This window comes from Neovison vison, chromosome 4 (assembly GCF_020171115.1).
Source record: "Neovison vison isolate M4711 chromosome 4, ASM_NN_V1, whole genome shotgun sequence".
In the NCBI taxonomy this organism is placed as follows: domain Eukaryota; kingdom Metazoa; phylum Chordata; class Mammalia; order Carnivora; family Mustelidae; genus Neogale; species Neogale vison.
In genome coordinates, this window is record NC_058094.1 from 201,778,471 (window position 1) to 201,797,966 (window position 19,496).

Consider the following 19,496-nt stretch of genomic DNA (forward strand, 5'->3'; position numbering starts at 1 on the left):
GTTAAAGCCTCTGCCTACAGCTCAGGTCATGATCTCAGGGTCCTGGGATCGAGCCTCGCATCAGGCTCTTTGCTCAGCAGGGAGCCTGCTTCCTCCTCTCTCTCTGCCTACTCCTAATCTCTCTGTCAAATAAATAAATAAAATCTTTAAAAAAAAAAAGAACTACTGCAAAATGTTTTTTAGACCATATTTTTTGGTGTTTCATCCCATTTTCAACTTCAAGCTCAACTGAAAGCATGAAATATATACAATATGCATTTGACAACATTCCCCTGAGCATTTAGGGACACTGTCCTTCTTCTAGGCTCTCCCCCCCCCCCCCGGTAAGTATTCCTGCTTTCACTACCTGGCCCCACTCTTGAAAAGAGTGCATCATTTACCCATTTCTAGCCATCTTTGATCACATCTTAACTAAACACTGACCTGTGCGTGAATATAGAACTGTGACATATCTCCTTCACCCCCACCACTGGTAATTGTGTTTGAATAGGTTTATTTATCCACTCAGTTATTCAAAAAGTATTTATTGAATAGAAAGTGTTTGCCAAAATAAAGCTGAGTTGATGCAATGACATTTGGTAGGGTTGATATTTTAAGGCAGGGAACTACCCTGCTTGAAGATACAAATCATACCGGTCTATCATCTGCATATTTACAAGGCTAGCTTGTAAGTAGTTATGTATAATAGTAATAATAATTATAATTATAATTTTTGATAGTGCTAATAGCAAAAACAACAATGCTCTCTAGATTTCTAGTATATCCCAGGTGCCTTATATATGTCATTTATATTTTCACAATCAACTCACTAAAAAAGTGTATTATTTCCATTTCACAGATGACATACTTATGCTTACATGCCTATTGATTAAAGTCTAAGACAAGAAGATTCTGGCATCATTAGAGCTATGTCTCTTTAGGGATTTTTCTTATAGATAATTCTAAATACAGTGAGCCAATGAGCCAATGTGAAGCCAAGGTGCAATGTAAGTGAATTTTTTACTTGTCACATAAAGATGTTGACATTGATACAGAAAGAAGTTACCAAGACTCATTTATCACACTTTACTCTGGTGGTTCTCAAGTTTTAGATTCATTGGAATCATCTGAAGAGCTTGTTAAAATACAGATTGTTACACCCACCCCCAAAGCATTTGATTCAGCAGTGTGGGATTACAGTTTGAAAATTTGCATTTCTAACAAGTTCCCAAGTGATAGAGATACTGTTGGTCTGGGAACCATACTTTGAGAAACATCTGTCTAGGACATTCTTTAATGTCCAAATCAAATAATTTCATAGCAGTCTAGAATAATTAAAACAAACAGTACTCTGCTATAGTCTGAGTGTGATCTCTCTTAGATTATCCAATAGTAAAAAGTATCACTCAGTTCCTATGCCATATCTCTGTGGATAACTAGATTTTTTGTCTGTGGTTTAAGAACCCCCTTTATCAACACTTGTAAGAATCTGGAGGTTACATACTTCTTGATATCCACTTCGTGTTTCAGCCTTACTGAGTTACCTACTTCCGCCTTCAAGTCTCCATTCCATCCCCACACCACCTAATGGAGCCACCAGGCAAACTCCTACTCAGGGTGCAACACTCAGCCCACATGACGAAAAATGTCCCAAATGATGTGGACACCATTAATTGCTCTATTTTCTCTTCTATTTCCGCAGTTTTGTGCTCACTCTATTATCATGTTTTACACTATATTCTCCCTCTCCATTGTTCTGAGTGCAGTGCCAGGCATAAATAGCATTTAATGTTTGCGTAATAAAGAAAGAATGAACAAGGAGGTCTTGTTCACCTTGACAGTGTCCTCCATTCCTAGCGTAGGGTGGACATTCTGAGGACCAGTTGAAAGCAATATTGGGAAGTATGATTTGTATCTCTGGTGCCTTCCTCCACCTTCTTTCAGTTCTTACCTCTTCCCACTTAGAGCTAACTCTCGTTGCCCTCTCTTCCACTGACCCATCCAGTGTCCCTTCCACTGACCCAAATGCCGGCACTGTTTCTACCCAACCCTGCCTTCACCAGGATTCACAGAGCTCCAGAGCTGGGTGGGGATCTTCCTCTGATTTCCTCCCTCTGTCTCTTTTTATTAGTATTTGGCACTAAATTGTCTCATTTCTTTTTGTTAAGATTTTATTTATTTATTTATTTATTTGACAGAGATCACATGTAGGCAGAGAGGCAGTGGTGGTGGTGGGGGGGGAGAAGGCTCCCTGCTGAGCAGAGAGCCCGATGAGGGGCTCGATCCCAGGACCCCAAGATCATGACCTGAGCCGAATGCAGAGGCTTCAACCCACTGAGCTACCCAGGTGCCCCTGTCTCATTTCTAGAGGAGCTATTTACCTTAACAAATGGAAAGATTCCAATAAATGCCTTAAATTTGTAAAAGCTGATAAAGCTAAATATGATACCTCCACATAAGGCATTTTACTAAACCTTAAATGAAAGAAACAAGTCCAAGTAGAATTTCCAGAATAGATGGTACAAGCCCTATGTGGGCTGGTGTTTGAGGAGTGAGAAATTGCCTCACATTATAAAAGAGAAAAGCTTTCGCAACCTCACTTTGAAAGCTACGTAGGATACCTTTATTTTTCAGAAGTATTGAAAGCAGTTTGTGATCTGGCAGCAACATGGTCCAATAGCTTTTCACAGTCTATCTCGTACCTCATTTAGAAGATAGATTGCATTGAAGAACATTGCTATCTCAAGCGTTTTGGCTTATACTCTACATATTTCTCTGACTGGGTCCCCCGCCTCCGGTCCAGAGACTACATTGTAAAGTTTATGTAATGTCATTTGGTACAATTAAAAAACAATCTACTTGCTGAAAACTACGGACTACTCTACAATAAAAGGGTTCCGTGTCAAATTAGTTTGAGAAAAATTATACACTATACCCCCCCCTTTTGTCTTCACAGTGAACATCCACAATGTATGTTGTAAAGAATCCAATAGCAGAGAAACCTGGTTAACCTCTCAGCATGTCCCAAACGTTTTGTGACCACAGAACCAGTTGTTTGTTTCATTTGGCTGGCTTGGATTTTATCCATAACCCTTGAAACCCAACCTTGAGAAATCCTTCTGAGTTTAGAGAATTAAGAAGAAAACTGAATTTATGAAGAATTGAGACGCATGGGGGAAATGTGCTTATGGGACAATTTCTTTTTCCCAACACCATCGGTGTTTCTCAAGGCAGATAAAGAATTCAGAAAATAACTTCAAAGCTATTTTTTTTTTACCCAGACAATATAAGCCTTTATGTTTAATTAAAAATTTGGGAGCCTCCTACTTCCCAAATAAGCTAAAGTATTTACTGAAACCTTCCTTTCAGTCCATAACATTTGCTGGTACTTGGCATGGTCAAGAAGTTGTATTTCCTACAAAACTGGGGGTGGGGAGGGGGGAGGACTGCGAGGAATACATTTCCTCTTACCAGTGGATAGTTTTCTTTTAACCTCCCATTCACATAGCGGCCATTGCCAAGATCATCATACTGAGTGGATCAGAAGTAAAGTGATTTTCTAAAATATCTTTGTAAAAGAAATTTTCCTCAATTACCTACCGAAAGCAAAGATGTAATCACAGGTCATAAAAGCTAGCATTATTCAACAGACATTTGGTGTGGTGTACCACAAGACCAATTAAACCAATTAACTCATACAGTATTGTTGTAAAATGAAAGAAAAATCGTGATTGAAATTGAGATGGGAGGTTTTTTCTACTGTCGTACATGGCTTAGCAAAATGGCTATTCTGTCTCTAAGACAACTGCTTCTTTTTCCCTAAGCTTAGAACTCCTTCTGTTGCAGCGGTTACCACCATATGTAGGCTTTCCAGTGTGGGAAATACATGTCATTTTCCTTTGCTGGACAGTATTTTTGGTTAATGTAAATAAATGTCTCATTTATGAAAAAAAAGTGTTTTTTTCTAAGGATTTTATTTATTTGACAGACAGAGATCACAAGTAGACAGAGAGGCAGGCAGAGGGAGAGGAAGAAGCAGGCTCACTGCTGAGCACAGAGCCTGATGTGGGGCTCGATCCCAGGACCCTGAGATCATGACCTGAGCCTAAGGCAGAGGCTTAACCCACTGAGCCATCCAGGTGCTCCTCCCAAAAAAGTTTTCTAATACAGCTGCTAAATGCTTGGAGAATTACATAGATGAGATTAATAACTATGATATAGGCAATGTAATTACATTCAGTAGTTGCCAAAGAAAGGGAAAAAGGAGGAAGGGAGGGAAGGAAGGAAGGAAGGAAGGAAGGAGGCGGGGAAGGAGAGAGGGAAGGAAGGAGGCAGGTAGGGAGTGGGGAGGAGAGTGGGGAAGAATGAGACCAGGAAAGGCACTAAATGTTTCAGAAGACCAGTGAGACTTTAGGATTCAAATTTCAGCAATAATCCTTTTCTGGAAACCAAATGTATATTTAAATTACTTACTTCTGAATTATTACATCAATTCAAAGTCATTTTCAAATGTGCTTGTCATTTCCCATTGTTTTATCAAGACTGGCCTGAAATCCTGACTGTGCAACCCCGCTTCTGAAGTTAAAAATGTCCTACCTTCCAACTTCATTCTCTTGTGTTGTCTCAGTTCTTGGAGGGATCTAGACAGTATACTGGCCGCAGAGAGTGAAATTTGCCTATTTTTCTTATCATTTATAAATATGATCTTTGAACAAAGTTGTTATTTTAACCTGGAATCAGCAAACAGGAAGAATAGATTCGCGGAGGACGAGAGAAGGGGCGGTGTCGAAGCCCGGACGATCTCCTGACGCTGTGTTGAGAGCTTCAGACGTCTTAGTGCCGTTCTCAAACCCTGTCAGGGGAAGGGCATCTTGGTACAGCTTGGGAGGGAAGTTTGGTGAAACCTATCAAACAAACCATACACACAATAGTTCTGCTTCTGGAAATTTGTCTGACAGATAAATTCATCACGATGTTCAAGGCAGGCAGTATAAGCAAAAGAAGCTTTCAAGATTTCATGGTGGTTGGCTGGCTAAATAAAGGATGCTTTATTCAAGCGTCTATTATATATTTGTAATGAATGAGGTGGGTCTATATGTGTAGATATGGAAGGAGTTCCAAACTGGATTAAATGAAAACAGCTGAGTGCAAAGGAGTATGATGCGTATTGTCCCAACTGTAAAAACATGTGTGTATATGTATATGATCACACACACACACACACACTTTTGTATGCCTAGAAAATTTCTGGCAAGATTCTCTAGAAATACTACCAATGGTTCCTCTGAAGCACAAAATTAGGGCAGCTCCAGGGTCCAGAAAGCCTTACTTATTTTTGATGCACTTTGTATTAATAAAATTGTTGTCATACGTATATATTCATTTTCCATTAAAAAAAATCTAGATAATGTTTACATTTTTATTAGAAAGAACACCCCAGGGCTTGAAACTACAGATAGTATTTATCTGGATGGTTTAGACAGGGAAAAGGAGGAGTCTTTATGGAGTAAGTCTGTAAGAACTTACCAAACTATTCCAGTTGCTTTCTTATGTACATTTGCGAGATATAACAATCCTACAAACCGAATGTTCAACCAAAATAGCGCCCTCCAGGATGTGAAAGCCAGACTCGTTCCGTGACTCACTCCAGAAACAACAGGAGTTCCGAAGGAGAATGAAATACCAGAAATCTGGCTCAACAGTCGGTTGGCTCAGTACTATCACGTTGGTGATCTTTCTGGAACTGTGAACAATTGAAGTAACCACCCTATAAGCCTTCTAAATTGAAGAACATTATCTACTGCAGAAATGTTTTAAAATTTTAAAAATAATGTTATCAATCTCCTTGGACTGGCTCACTATGCTCTCATTTCAACAAATTCAAGAAATAGAAATCAGATAAGCATGTTCTAGCATGGACCAGTGTCAGTAGAAAAAGTGGATAAATTATGGCAGGGGTTTTCTGTTTGTTTGGTTTTTTGGTTTTTTTTTGAGACTCCATGTTATTCAGCATGGAGTCAGTTTGCCCAATTTAACAAAATAATTGCAAAAAATTGATATTTGGGAGTGCAGTTTTTTTGTTTGTTTGTGTGTTTGTTTGTTTTAATATTTCAAAAGGCAGAATGGAAAGAAGAAAGAAGGCGGGCAAGCAGGCCATTGGTCCCTGGAATGTATTTGCTGTTTTTAAAAGGACATTAGTTTAAATGAAAATGTTCTGGAAGCTGGTTTGCTAAGTCTTCATTTCATTAAATTACTGAGATTGGGATAAGTGAAAATATAAATAAAGTAATACTGCCGTATTTCTCTTAACACAATTGACAGAAGCAATAATGAAATAAACTTGATCTTACTATAACGACTTAATTACAAGTCTTAAGTGCATAACCCAACTCCAAAGTAGTTAATTGATCTTACTGAAGAAGTTAAGGAAAAGAAAGTACTCCAATGGTGAAAATTTAGTTTTCAATAATTACATGTGAAAAGCTAGCCTACTTTAAAAACTGTGTATGCTAACATTAGCAGGACACAGGAGTGCATTCACTGTTTGAAGAAAATAATCCATAAGTATTAACACAACATTTCTTTTTCTTCTGGCTTCTAGAAAGCCAGACTCGCCAGGATCCGGGCAGCCAAAACCGGAAGCGCCAATGCTTACATGCAGAGCAAACGGAATGGCTTACTCAGTAACCAACTGCAGGTACCGTCAAGCATTTCACTTTTATTTAACTGTTTGATTTATTAGTGTCATATTGATTTACTTAACCATATCATTTTATTGTGGGTAATTAGGAAAATGGCTACTCAAACAACAAAATTGTCACTTTTAAATAACCTGGTGCTGTACAGTCTTACTGGCTGTGGCGGGTTAGGGCCCAGGCTATGAAATATTGCCGGTGAATCGTGACTCCCATTCGTGACTGGGCAGTATTTCTGTACTGTCTTATGTAAACAAGAGAAAGCTCAGAATTCTCAACTCAAATACCGATTTTTCTTTCAAAATTATTTATGTTCCTTAAAATTCATTTGAGTGGGGTTAAGATGCCTTGTTTTATTTCTTAATGGAGAGGGAACCCTCCCCTTCAGTGTTGTAAAGCTCACACGGTATGAAATCCAAGGGAAACAGTAACTTTTACCTCAAAACTGTCCTTTAATATTTAGGATTCCAGTCATCGTGCCATCAAAATATCTTTTCTGTAGGTGAGCATGATCATGGTTTCAGGATTATCTAAATACTAGATTAAATTTTATTATCCAAAAAGAAGAGCCTCCAGACTTTCAAAGGTAGTTGGTAGATGAATGAGTAAAAACTATTTAAGTTTTCAATTCAGAGAGGCAAGCCTGAAAGACCAGACCGCTAATGTGACAGGAACATAAAGGCTGATTGCCAAAATCAAAAGCAACCGCACATGGGTTCCTTTTTAGTTAAAAAAAAATGAAAATGCTGCCATTTAATCTCAGGAAATAGGCTAGATCTCTCTGTGGAAATGGGTAGCTGAGGTTCCCATTGTTTGCAAATAAAATAGAAAGCACTTCTCTCTTCTGTTTGTTAACAGTCCTCAGAGGATGAACAAGCCTTTGTTAGCAAATCCGGCTCCAGCTTTGAAACCCAGCACCACCACCTGCTTCACTGCCTGGAAAAAACCACGGTAAGGAAAAGGCATGACTATCCGCCCCTCTACTGAGACAGGAATCCCATTTGCTTTTGTGAATACTTAGTGCTTCCAAGTATGATTTCACTGTCTACATTACTGGAAAATATACTAAAAATGAAAAAAAAAAACACAGATATTTGAAATTGCTTTGAAAGACTAGAGTGACATTTTAACTTGGAAAGTATTTTAGAGAATTATTTGAAATAGTTTTATCGTCAGTGGTTATCCTAACTTTAGTGGGAAATATCAGTTTAATGCGGATGGAAAGTTGTTTCCCAGGAGCTGACTGCAGGTCCTAGAAAATACCATTTTTCCCCTGATGATGAAATGCTGATTAAACAAAAACCAATGCAGTTCAAGCGTTGCTGACATTTAGATAAAAGGAATACCAATAGCAGTAACAAAAAAATAGAGACTAACCGAATATAAGCATTTCTTTCCCTAACAGGTTGTAATGAACAAGACAGGTAATTAAAAACTATATGCTCCCATAAGAAAAATGACACAGTTCTTCACTGGCAAGCCCCTTGGAGCTGAGGCTTGAGTCTGCCTTAGACTTAGAAGCTTAGAAGCTCTCAATCAGATCTCCACATTAGCAGAGGTACCCATTCCCTGGCTGGCTTGTCCAAAAGGGTCACAGTCTTTGACCACAAAGCAGAACAAAACTTTCAGACTTTCAGCATATTTGACTCAGGTCTGCTCACTCACTCCCCAGAGGTATATCCTTATATTCCCAATTCCAACAAATCGCCCATGCATTTTTTTTTTCATTTTACCTATATAGCAAAGAAATAACAGAATGAGTAACGAAAGCAGTCTCTTTGTATTGCTTACCTACTACATGTTAGACAGTGAGCCAGACCCTAGATGCGCCACGAAGTCAGGTATGGCCTTTGTCTTCATCAAGCCTCCACGGATGGGACAAAAAACACCGATATTCCTGGAGAAGGGTCATGAGCGCAGAAGGAAAAATGGGGCCACAGTACAATGACACAAAGAAGGCAGAGCCCTGAGAGGACAGCATCAGACAAGGCTTCCTGGAGGAACTTGCGTGGAGAACCACAGGAACACCAGGAACTAGTTTGGCAAAGAAAGGAAGGAGCTAAAAGATGATGTAGGCACCAGGGGGAGGCTGGAACTTGGCCTTAGAGGAACTAAAGAACTTGAGGGTGATCGGAAGACAAGGAGTACAGTGACCCAAGAGGAGACGGAGGAAGTCTAGATAATGGCTAGGCTTTGGAGGCATGTGAAGAATTTTGATCTTTATCTCATAATAAATGGAAAATTATTTGAGGGCTTTAAACAAGGTAGTTACATGATTATATTGGCCTTTGTAACTAACAATCCATCACTTACAGGGTAAGGTCTGTAGCTTAGGATAACTCTTTGAGAGGTAAACGGTAACATTAATAGTCAAATGTATTTATCTCCATGCTTTTTTATTTTCATTTTTTACTATTTTATCTTTTAAATAAAAAATTATTTGACACCAATTACTATCATTTAAATTAATCTACCTACAGAAATAACCAGCAGCGGAAAGACTTTTTTCACTTACAGTCACTGATGTGGTAAATTAGAATCTCATGCATTATATACTTGTATTATGTGTGTGCAATGTGCATTGTAAAAGAAGAAAACAGCATGTGAATCCTTTGTGAGCTATATTTTTTCCATAAAATTGGATATTGAAATTCATTTCTTAATGAAACTGTCTTGTCTGGTCATATGATTCTCTTGACTTTAAACAGTGTATAAATTTTGTTTATTTCAAAATGCTCATCTCAGCAAAGAAATAACAGAATGAGTAACGAAAGCAGTCTCTTTTTGCTCTTGGCCCGCGAATTGCTTCAATTGTTTTGCTAATATTTCAGGATGAGAGATGGTTTCGTGGAAGTTGGCATGTGCAAAGCCTTCCATTACAAGATTATTCCCACCTACACAAAGAAAAAAAAAAAAAAAATAGTAATTGAAGTCACTCTCCTGAAGTTCAGACCCAAATGTTTTCCCTTTTATTTATGAGGCGAAATTCTTACACAGGCATTTTAGGAAGTGAGTCTTTATTAAATATTCTAAAAGCAAAATTTGCAGTGTGGTTTTTCTAAAATGTGGCATATGAAATGATGACCAACACTGTGTGCCTCTTGGCTAGAAGAACTCCTAATAGAGGCAGAGGTGGTGATAGATCATGAAGTTAAGAAGGGAGAAGAAGGGAGATCTCCGAGTTCAGGGCTAACCCCTTCTGGATTAAACACAAAGTGGGCCATTTTGCAGTATTTTGTCTGTTTAACCAATAAATCACTTGTCTGTATGCTGGGAACTTTAGAGGAGTCTCTAAAGAAATACAAAGTATCTTCAGGATCTCATTTTCTAATTAAAAAGTGTTTTCCATCCCAGGCGAAAATATTTGCTAATATATAACAGTCTAATTCTGGGCATTCTATTAAAATAGTGTCTTATCTATGATTCCAATCTGTTTAAAAAGGAAAAGTCCAAGTGAATTAACACATTCACTGTGAGCACCGTCTTACGTGCATTTTCAAGAGTTTTTTGTTTTGTTTTGTTTTGTTTTTGTTTTTGTTTTTGTTTTTGTTTTTGTTTTTTCTCCCCCTTTGCTTCTTCACTTCCAGAAATGATGTTTCAATTCACAGGTGGTATTTCAACATGAAGTTAGTCCATAAAGAGATCCTAAGTCAGCCCGTCAATGTCCATCTCAAGGGCTAACTAGGGAGATTTTATTTTCTCGCAAAAGCCAGCATGAGGTGGCTTCGATATTCCAGACTTTATGAAAACGGTCTCAGTTGCCCGTGGGATCGTCTCCGTGCACTGGCATGTTGGTTTTAAAAGATAAAGCCGTTCCTTGCCTTCCTTAACGTTGAAATGCGTTTCTGTGCCTCCTTCTCGTGTCCTCCCCGCTCCGGCCCAGAATCACGAGTTTGTGGATGAGCAAGTCTTTGAGGAAAGCTGCATGGAAGTTGCCACGGGAAACCGGCCTTCGAGCCACAGCCCCTCTCTCTCTTCACAACAAGGGGTCACCAGCACCTGCTGCTCACGACGACACAAAAAAACCTTCCGCATCCCGAATGCCAACGTGTCCGGCAGCCACCGGGGCAGTGTGCAAGAACTCAGTACCATCCAGATCAGATGTGTGGAGAGAACCCCGCTCTCTAACAGGTACCCGAGGTGATCTGTGTACAGATCTGTGTATACACACCTGTGCCCCCTCCCGGAGCGTTTCTCCACCTGCAGGCGTGCTGCTGCCTCAGTGTATTTGGCAATTTGGCTTATGGGGCGAGGAGCTGGGGGGTAGGGGGCGGGGGAAATACTTTTTATTTATTTTGAACAAATACACCTTAGAAGCATCATAGCATCCAAATCCTAGTTCCTAGGGTTTAGAATGAGACAAAACAAATACCCCGAGTAACAAGTAGGAAAATCGATCTGCTGTGATACTCAGGGAGTCAGGAGTAAGTCTGCGGGGTAGAAAGAAGCTGAGATGGTCAGGCATGCACATCTGTACATCTGCCTCATTCACTCCACAACTTTTTTTCCTATTTGAGCACACGGCTTTATACCCAGGAGCCCCCTACATAAATGCAAGGCCCCCAAAATGGTAGAGAGGCAGCACTACTATGGAGACAAATTAAATTGACACTGATATCATTGAAAAGTGCTCAGCAGCACCTAAAAATACATCAACACCTAAAAATACATCAACACCTTCAACATAAGAGTGAAAAATAAAACCATACCTACACAAATCTCTTGAATCAATATACAATTTTGATCATAAAGATATTTGGGGCCACAACAAACACAAAAAAATCAATCCAATACAAGAAAAGATAAGTAAAAAGCTAAACTCGTTCACCTCTGGTTTGTTCGTGGATGATTGAAGTGAAATTTTTCTATTGGCATTTTCCTTCGCTTCTCGTTCTTTGCTATTTGTTTTTACCACAAACAAGTACATGTAATAAAAAGTAATCCGTTTGAACTATACAACTCATTAAAACGATCAATTTCTGCCAACGTAATTTTGCTTTGTTCCCCAAATTAAATAGATATGTTTTTATATTAACAATCCATTAATTCAGTGCTGCTCCTTTGTTCTCATTCAACAATCTTTGTGAAAAACCTGGATGACATTCTGAATTCAGGCTGTGTTGATTTACATAAATCAGATGTCTCTGGGACCAGAATATTAAATTTTGGAACAATGAAAGATTTGTGTCTCTAAGATATTCTACCTCTGTATTGTTCTACATCTATTCCAAAATTAAGTAGAAAGCAGAGAAGTGTTCAGAAAGAAAATTTTAGGACATAAACATCTTAGATATGATTTCCATGAAAATAAGGTAATTAGATTGAAGTAATTAGTACCCTGTGTGCACCCTCTGTATTCCTCTCCCCTTTTCCCTTCATCTACATGGAGTGTAAAACTCATGCAAGAATACCACTTGGGAAAATCTTGAATTATTGGTAATGGCTAACTTTCTGGAGATTCTTAAAATTGGCTGTCACTAACTGGAGAGCTTTAAAGGCATTCTCTTTCCCCAAGAGGCAGGATAGTAAAATGACCCTGTGGTCAAAAGAACTGAGACATATTCACAGGCCATTGAGGTACATCCCTACCAGAGGTCCTGTCTTAAAGACAACTATTTTACTTTGCTCAACTCAGGTTTTCCAAAACTGACCTGATTCTCTTCCTTGCATTTTTGTAGAAAACACTTTGAGAAACACCGACTGAAGCAAATTGAGCTGACTTTTAGAGACACAGTTAATGTTAACAACCTGGCTAATGTTCACCTCAACACGCATTAGGTTTGGTCCTTAGTTTTCAAAAAATCATGGTGACTGGTCTCAGATATTTAACATGTTACTGATAAATATGAAAACATATCCCTCAATTGTAGGAAAACGTTGTTTAAGTAAACAGCTTACTTTTTAAAAATCTATTTCTTCCTCATCAGCCGATCCAGTCTAAACGCCAAAATGGAAGAATGTGTTAAACTAAACTGTGAACAACCTTATGTGACTACAGCAATAATAAGCATCCCAACACCTCCAGTGACCACCCCTGAAGGAGATGACAGGCCAGAGTCTCCGGAGTACTCAGGAGGCAATATTGTCAGAGTGTCTGCTTTGTAAGACAATTGGAACCAGGTCTAAGAGAATTTGAGCTCCGGCTGTGGAAAGAATTCCAATGTGGAAGAAAGAAGAAACAATAAACCTTTTGCAGATGAAAAGAGCAAAGCAAGAAGGTTGGCTGCGAAATAAAAGCAAAGCTTCCAAACTTGAGGATGGAAATGAAACCACCAAATGGCATTTCTAGACAGAGTTTGACCTGTTCTACAGAGGAAGAGTCTGTGACCCTTTGACTTTGTGAATGAGCACAATGAAATGCCGCCTATCGATGCTTCTTATGATCTGAACTCTTTTTTTAATAAAATAAATAAAACAAATCTTTGAACATAATGTTCCGGTTGAATGCAAAACAAAAAAAAATATGGAAAACATTTTGATAAAAATTTTTCCTGTTAAAACCATGAACATTGGCTATGATGAAGATTATTACATATTAAAAAAAAACTATGACACATTTGTATTGACTGAAGGAAACCATCATAATGCATGCTAGAATTCTTTGGAGCAGTGATTTCAGTGTCCTTATGTTGTCTTCAGAATAGGCATGATAAACTATAATTGTAGAAAGGGGAATTTCTGTGCACTTACAACAAGCTGATTGTTCATGTTCCATGGTGGGCTGTGCCAATACACTCCTTTTAGAGCTGCGGTATTTATCATGGGGATGCTCATTAGTAAATCTAAAGTGTTCAGATAGTTCAGTATTAATTATTGTTTTACCTTGCACCTAGATACTGTTACAACTGCAATAATTCATTGTACACCTGTTGTATCAGGAATCAGGATTTTTTGTTGTCGTACTTTCCAGATCTTCATAGATACGGTAAGAGCCACGTTCATAGAAACACTTCCGGTGTGGCCAGGTTTTAGATAACTTTTTAATCCAAAACTGTTGTGCCATAAATGTTTTTCAGTAATAACCTTTGGTCCACTGTGTCCCCGTGACAGTGCATTATCCGTTCTTGGACTTCTATAGCGCCTTTCTATTGGGTTTGTCGTCATCGACTGGACCAACGTTTTGTAGTTCAAATGACTTTCCTACTTTTGTATTCCCCGACATATTATCTTGTAAGTAGATTACTATCATCAATCCCCTTGTCAAAAAATAGGAAAAAGGAGTTGACATCTATGACTGCTCTCTAACCTCTTTGCTGTTAGGGAAAAAAGCCCAGACACTGGATTTTTCACTATGTGTTTCAGGCAAAGAGTAGGCTGGGATTATTATCACAAAATCAGTGATCCCAGAATCTTGCTTGATGTATTATTTATTTTACTTTAGATCTTGAATACTTTTTGAGAATAACTAATGTGAATTGAAACGCAGAGATAAACTCGAGTGCTCTATGTAGCAATATTTGACGAAAGCACGCTTCTACGCCATTGGAGAAGGCAGCACAAATTTACTGAGAAAGGTTCCTGTATACTGCAAGGAGCAGTTTTCTCCACTAAATCAGGAGGACAGGAATTTGATGATGCAAAGTTGATCTCTGTGTACATTTAAGTGAAAAGTCTTTATACCTTTTCACCTTTAAAATATTTCAGCAGACATGTCTGCATGTGACAGTGTAAAAAAGTTTTATGTCCAATGAAAAGTTTTGTTCATTCCAAACCACCACTGTAAGAAATAAAGTTTAGCTTCCGTACATGGAAAGAATGAATAATTATCCCTCTACTATAGAGATTTTAAAATGCTTATCATAATTTATCATAAGAAGGAATTAATCCAACCATTTTCAAGTAAAGCCAGAAATTCTTGCTTCCCATTTCTAGAATAGCTTCTAGAACAGTGCTGTGCACATGGTAGATCTTAATAAACATTTGCTGAGTAAAAGTAAGATACACTCTACTATCTCTTGGGAAGAACTGGCTTCATTCCTAGTATGTCTTTTAAACAGTTACTAATCTTCCTGGAGCGTGAATATTAATAATTATATTAACACCTGCCTCATGTCACTTTATGCTTCTAGAGCAAATATAGTGAAACTTCTTTGATGGCATTTGTTGAAAAAACTTTTTAAAAAGTAGACTAAGGAAACCACAATCGGGAATACTTAGGTCTTTTGATTCCCAATGAAAAGTTCTATTTTCATGTTCTTAATACTACATTTTAAAAAATACAGTTAGAGTATTTCAGTTGACAATTCTGCCTCCTTTTTGACTTATCATTTATCCCAAGCTATTAATTTCTTTAGAGTTCTGGAAAAGAAAAAAAAAATTTTGGTGTTTTAGGTGATTTAAAAATATACTGTGTTGGTGGTGAATGACTATTGATGACTGTGTTAAGTGCATCTGTATTGTAAGTGAAATGTAATTATTTCTGTGTACCATATGGAGTAACCAAGGTCATTGTTTTTGACAATTTTGTTTGAAATTCATATATCTTATTTCAAAGGATAGCATAATATCTGCATTATGCTGGAAAAAAAATAGACCTTTGGAGAATACTTAAATAAAACATGTGCATGCTTGAACAGGACAGCATGGTTGGCTGTTGCTCTTTTTTCTTCGACTTCCTTCCTTTCCAAAACCTAAGACGTGTCATACCCATATTTGGGAGAACTTTGTAACATGCACAAACACAGAACCCATTGATTGTGAATAACACTTAAGTCTAGTCCAGATCGGTAGAGATAGTAGATTTCTGCCAACAATGGGAATTTAGGAGGAGACATTTTTTTAAAAAACAGTTAATATTGTTTAAAGATAAAAGACTGCCACTGTTTTAGATAATCTGCTTTGGGAATCTCTTGTCAAGTACAACTCTGTAGCTACTAACTAATTTAAGTGTATTACGAGGTTTTGTTGGTCAGTACCCAAAAGAGGTAGCATGGTTACAACTAATTGTCTTTGTTTATGAGATACTTTTAGATATTCTGTGCAGTGTGTGACCCAGTTTATTAGCCTACACCCTCCATGCTCCATGCCTTTTGGACAGTGCACACCAGAGAGAAGGCTGGTGCACGAACCTTACACACTTCTTGACTATCGCTATTTGAGTTAAGCAAAGTGAGGTTCTGAGATAATAACTTTGGTCGGAACTCAATCAGATTTTTTAAAATATTTATTTATTTATTTATTTGACACAGAGAGAGAGAGAGATCATAGTAGGCAGAAAGGCAGGCAGAGGGAGAAGCAGGCTCCCCACTCAGCAGAGAGCCTGATGAGGGTTCGAGCCCAGGACTGGGATCATGACCTGAGCCGAAGGCAGAGGCTTAACCCACTGAGCTACCCAGGTTCCCCCCTCAATCAGATTCTTAGTCAGAGATTCTTTTTTATTCAGGGAAACAGACAAAGTGATTTATTTGTCCAGTTGCATGTTTGTGTATGTATGTATATTTGTACATTTTTGTTCAGATATATACACATAGGTTTTTATTCATTTTTTAAGATGTTATTTATTTATTTTGGGGAGAGAGAGATAGCTAGCACAAGTGGGGCAGAGTGCCAGAGGGAGAAGGAGACACCCCACTGAGCAGGGAGCCCGATATAGGATTCGATCCTGGGACCCGGGGATCATGACCTGATCCGAAGGCAGATGTTTAATGGACTGAGCCACCCAGGTGCCAGATTTTTATTCACTTTTTAAAAACATGCTCATCTGATGATTTCTCTTCAGGGGGAAACAAAAAGGAAGGAAAAGTTAAGAGATTATTAGAAGAGGGAAAAACAGGGAGTAAATCATTTAGTACAGAGAGTGATTTTAAATAGTGATTAACTGGTGATCTTCTTGGTGGATAGGCCCTTTTTTTTCCCCTTAATTCTTTTCTTTTATAGTCCTTGATTTATTGAGATGCCAATCCTGCGTTAAGGTTTAACACACCTCCCTATTCCTTCAACTGAGTTACAGTGTTGGCTTGGAAATAGGCTCCAGGGAGTTATATCAATGTCTGCCGGCACCATTACTCAAAAGAATAAAAAGGGTTCTTGATATCAAATACATGACTCCTCAGAGTTTCATAAGAAAGGCATCTCCTCTTCCCTGGAGTGTCATCAGGTGTTTGTTTTATTAACTCACAGGTACAAAAATGGTTATTGCTCTGCACCGTATAAATTTCATCAGAATTTTCAACACAATTGCATAGACACACTGTATTTTTTTGAAAAAAAATAAATAAATAAGAGCTTAAGTTGGACCTACAATACATCAGCTGGTTGTGTTTAGGGTAGTAAAACATTCTCAAAAGATATTTTACTTTTAAGGAATTATTACTTTTGAACAGCACAGTTGCTTAAGACAATTATAAAATATGTTTATTGCAAAAAGCTTTTAGTGGGAATAATAGTACATCCATACTTTCTAATTCTTTGTTCTCTTCTGTCCACTTTTTTTCCCTCCTTTCTCTTCAAACATTAATCATTCCTTTACTAGATTATTCTCTCCCTTTCCCTAATCATTCCCTCCTCTTTTTTATATGGAAACCTACTAGGTAACTACTGTCTATTCTACATATAATTCAAATTCTTGAGTTCATCCCATGAGCCAGACATTGTGATGGGTTTTGGAGAATAGGAGATTAAAAATCCAGAACAAATCATCCTCGAGGAGTTACATACTGGAAAATAGCTTGACGTACTCTGTTTTGCACTGCAGTTTACAGTCACACTACAAGTAGTTTTCTCTCTGCCATAGTAGCAGTCATTTTTTTCTACTTCGATCTCCTGAAAATGTGTTTTGAACAGAGGCTTTTTCAAGGTAGTATTCTTCAAAATACTTTCTAAAACCCTCTCATAATATAATTAAAACCCTCTTTCTTTAGGCCATGGTCTTCTCTCCATGGGAGTGCAGGGAAAGGGCACATGAATCCCTACCTCCCGGCTTGGAGAAAGATTAGAAAACTAGATAAGGCAAAATAAAAGAGGAAAGGAAGCCAAACTTGACATTTACAATTTGATTGTGATAAAAAACTAGACTTCCCTAAATTTCCCTTCTGTCTTTCCTACCAGAGCTTCAGACAATCTAAAGAAAGCTATTAAAATAGTTTTGCAAGAAGAGTACCACATAACACTGCTGTGAATCCTAATGCCCCATTTCGAATTTATTCATCTGATTAATCCCATTGAATGATCTGAGAGATACTCTGACAACAGACCAGGGAGTCTAGAGAGAAAGCTAAGTTTATCAGCAGCAGCAGCAGCACTCACCATTAAGGTGGGCCCAGGTGGTCAGTTCCAAGGGATGTGGCTGGCCGAAGAAGGGTATTGAAGGGTGGATACCAAAGATGTGGAGAGAAATTTGGAGGACCCCCAGAACAAAGATGGGGGTGTGACAAGGGCTACAAGGTGGTAGAGAAGCATCCTTGGGCTTTGATTCTAAGTTCAGCCTTCTTGATTTTGATCGAGTTAGTTTTGTTAGAGCTACAAATGGTAACGCCAAAAGGTATTTATCTTACTCTATGATCAGTTTTTAATATTCAAGCATCAACAAATTGCTCAGAGGTCTCCTGGGTTCCCTGTACAACAGAGAAAAAAACCCTACAAGAACAGAATAAGGAAGTGATACTGAGAAATGGGAAAGATTTGAAAGAGCCAAGTATCTACCCTCAACCTTGGGTAGATGAATTATAAATTTCCCAACCAGAGGCACTGGATACACAATTTTCTTTTCTTTTCTTTCCATTTTTTTAAAAAGAGAGCATGAGCAAGGTAGGGGTGGGGGGCCAGAAGGAGAGGAAGCAAGAATCTCAAGCAGGCTCCACACTCAGCAGAGAGCTGGAAGCAGGGCTGGATCCTGGGACCCAAAGATCACAACCTGAGCAGATATCAAGAGTCCAACACTGAACCGACTGAGCCACCGAGGCACCACTGGATATTAAATGGTCAGAAGTAAAAACGTCATACATAAGTCTACATAGGACTTAATCTGGACTTGGTAAGCCTTCTGTTTATTCCCAGCCCACCTAGTAAGGAACCGATGTACAAACCACAGAAATAAAACCCAAATGTGTCCTTTCCAATACACAATTTCTTCTGTAGGTTTGTAGTGAACACTAATCAATAATGATTATAACCATCATGAAAAGATAACAATGGTAATAACGACTGCTACCTTTTATTGTGTTCTAACTATATACCCTCACATTGCTTCTTGGGGATCGATCCATTAGGTGATGGTGCGAGCCACATTTCCTTTCTTTTTTTTTTTTTTTTAAGATTTTATTTATTTGACAGGGAGATAGAGACCACAAGTAGGCAGAGCAGCAGGCAGAGGGAGAAGGAGAGGCAGGCTCTCTGCTAAGCAGGGAGCCCGATAATGGGACTCAATCCCAGGACCCTGGGATCATGACCTGAGCCACCCAGGAGCCCAGGAGCCACATTTCTGTTGAGAAAACTTTTAACACTAAAAAACAATGGCTCTGGATATTCTAATTCATATGCTATACATTTTTAAATTAAATCATGCATTTCTATGATAAAGTTCTATATTATAGAAATATACATTCTTGCTCTTTCCTTTTCTTTTTCTTTTTTTTTTTTCTTTTTTGCTTTTGTTTTTTGGTGTGACACAAAACTTATGGAAGATGGGAGCATCATTGATGAATTACAATAAAAATGGAACCTAGCTGGGAAATACATCAGTGTCCTAATTGACAAAGATTTTTCCAACAATTCCATAGCACAGCATGCACACTGAGATAATTTTCCAGTAACAGAGAGAACCGCCATTATCAGGACACCTGGGTGATACAGTCAGTTAAGCATCTGCCTCTTGGTTTCACTTCA

General features: G+C 38.3%; 1 protein-coding gene across 1 annotated transcript in view; it reads left to right on the plus strand.

Moving 5' to 3' along the window:
* Positions 1–15,252, plus strand: part of KCND2 (potassium voltage-gated channel subfamily D member 2) — a 498,620-nt gene extending 483,368 nt beyond the window's left edge. Inside the window, exons 3-6 of the mRNA XM_044246445.1 lie at positions 6,581–6,676; positions 7,533–7,625; positions 10,558–10,805; positions 12,602–15,252. Coding sequence (XP_044102380.1) covers positions 6,581–6,676; positions 7,533–7,625; positions 10,558–10,805; positions 12,602–12,779 — 615 coding nt within the window. The 3' untranslated portion in view covers positions 12,780–15,252. The remainder of the gene's footprint in view (positions 1–6,580; positions 6,677–7,532; positions 7,626–10,557; positions 10,806–12,601) is intronic.
* Positions 15,253–19,496: the final 4,244 nt, after the last annotated feature.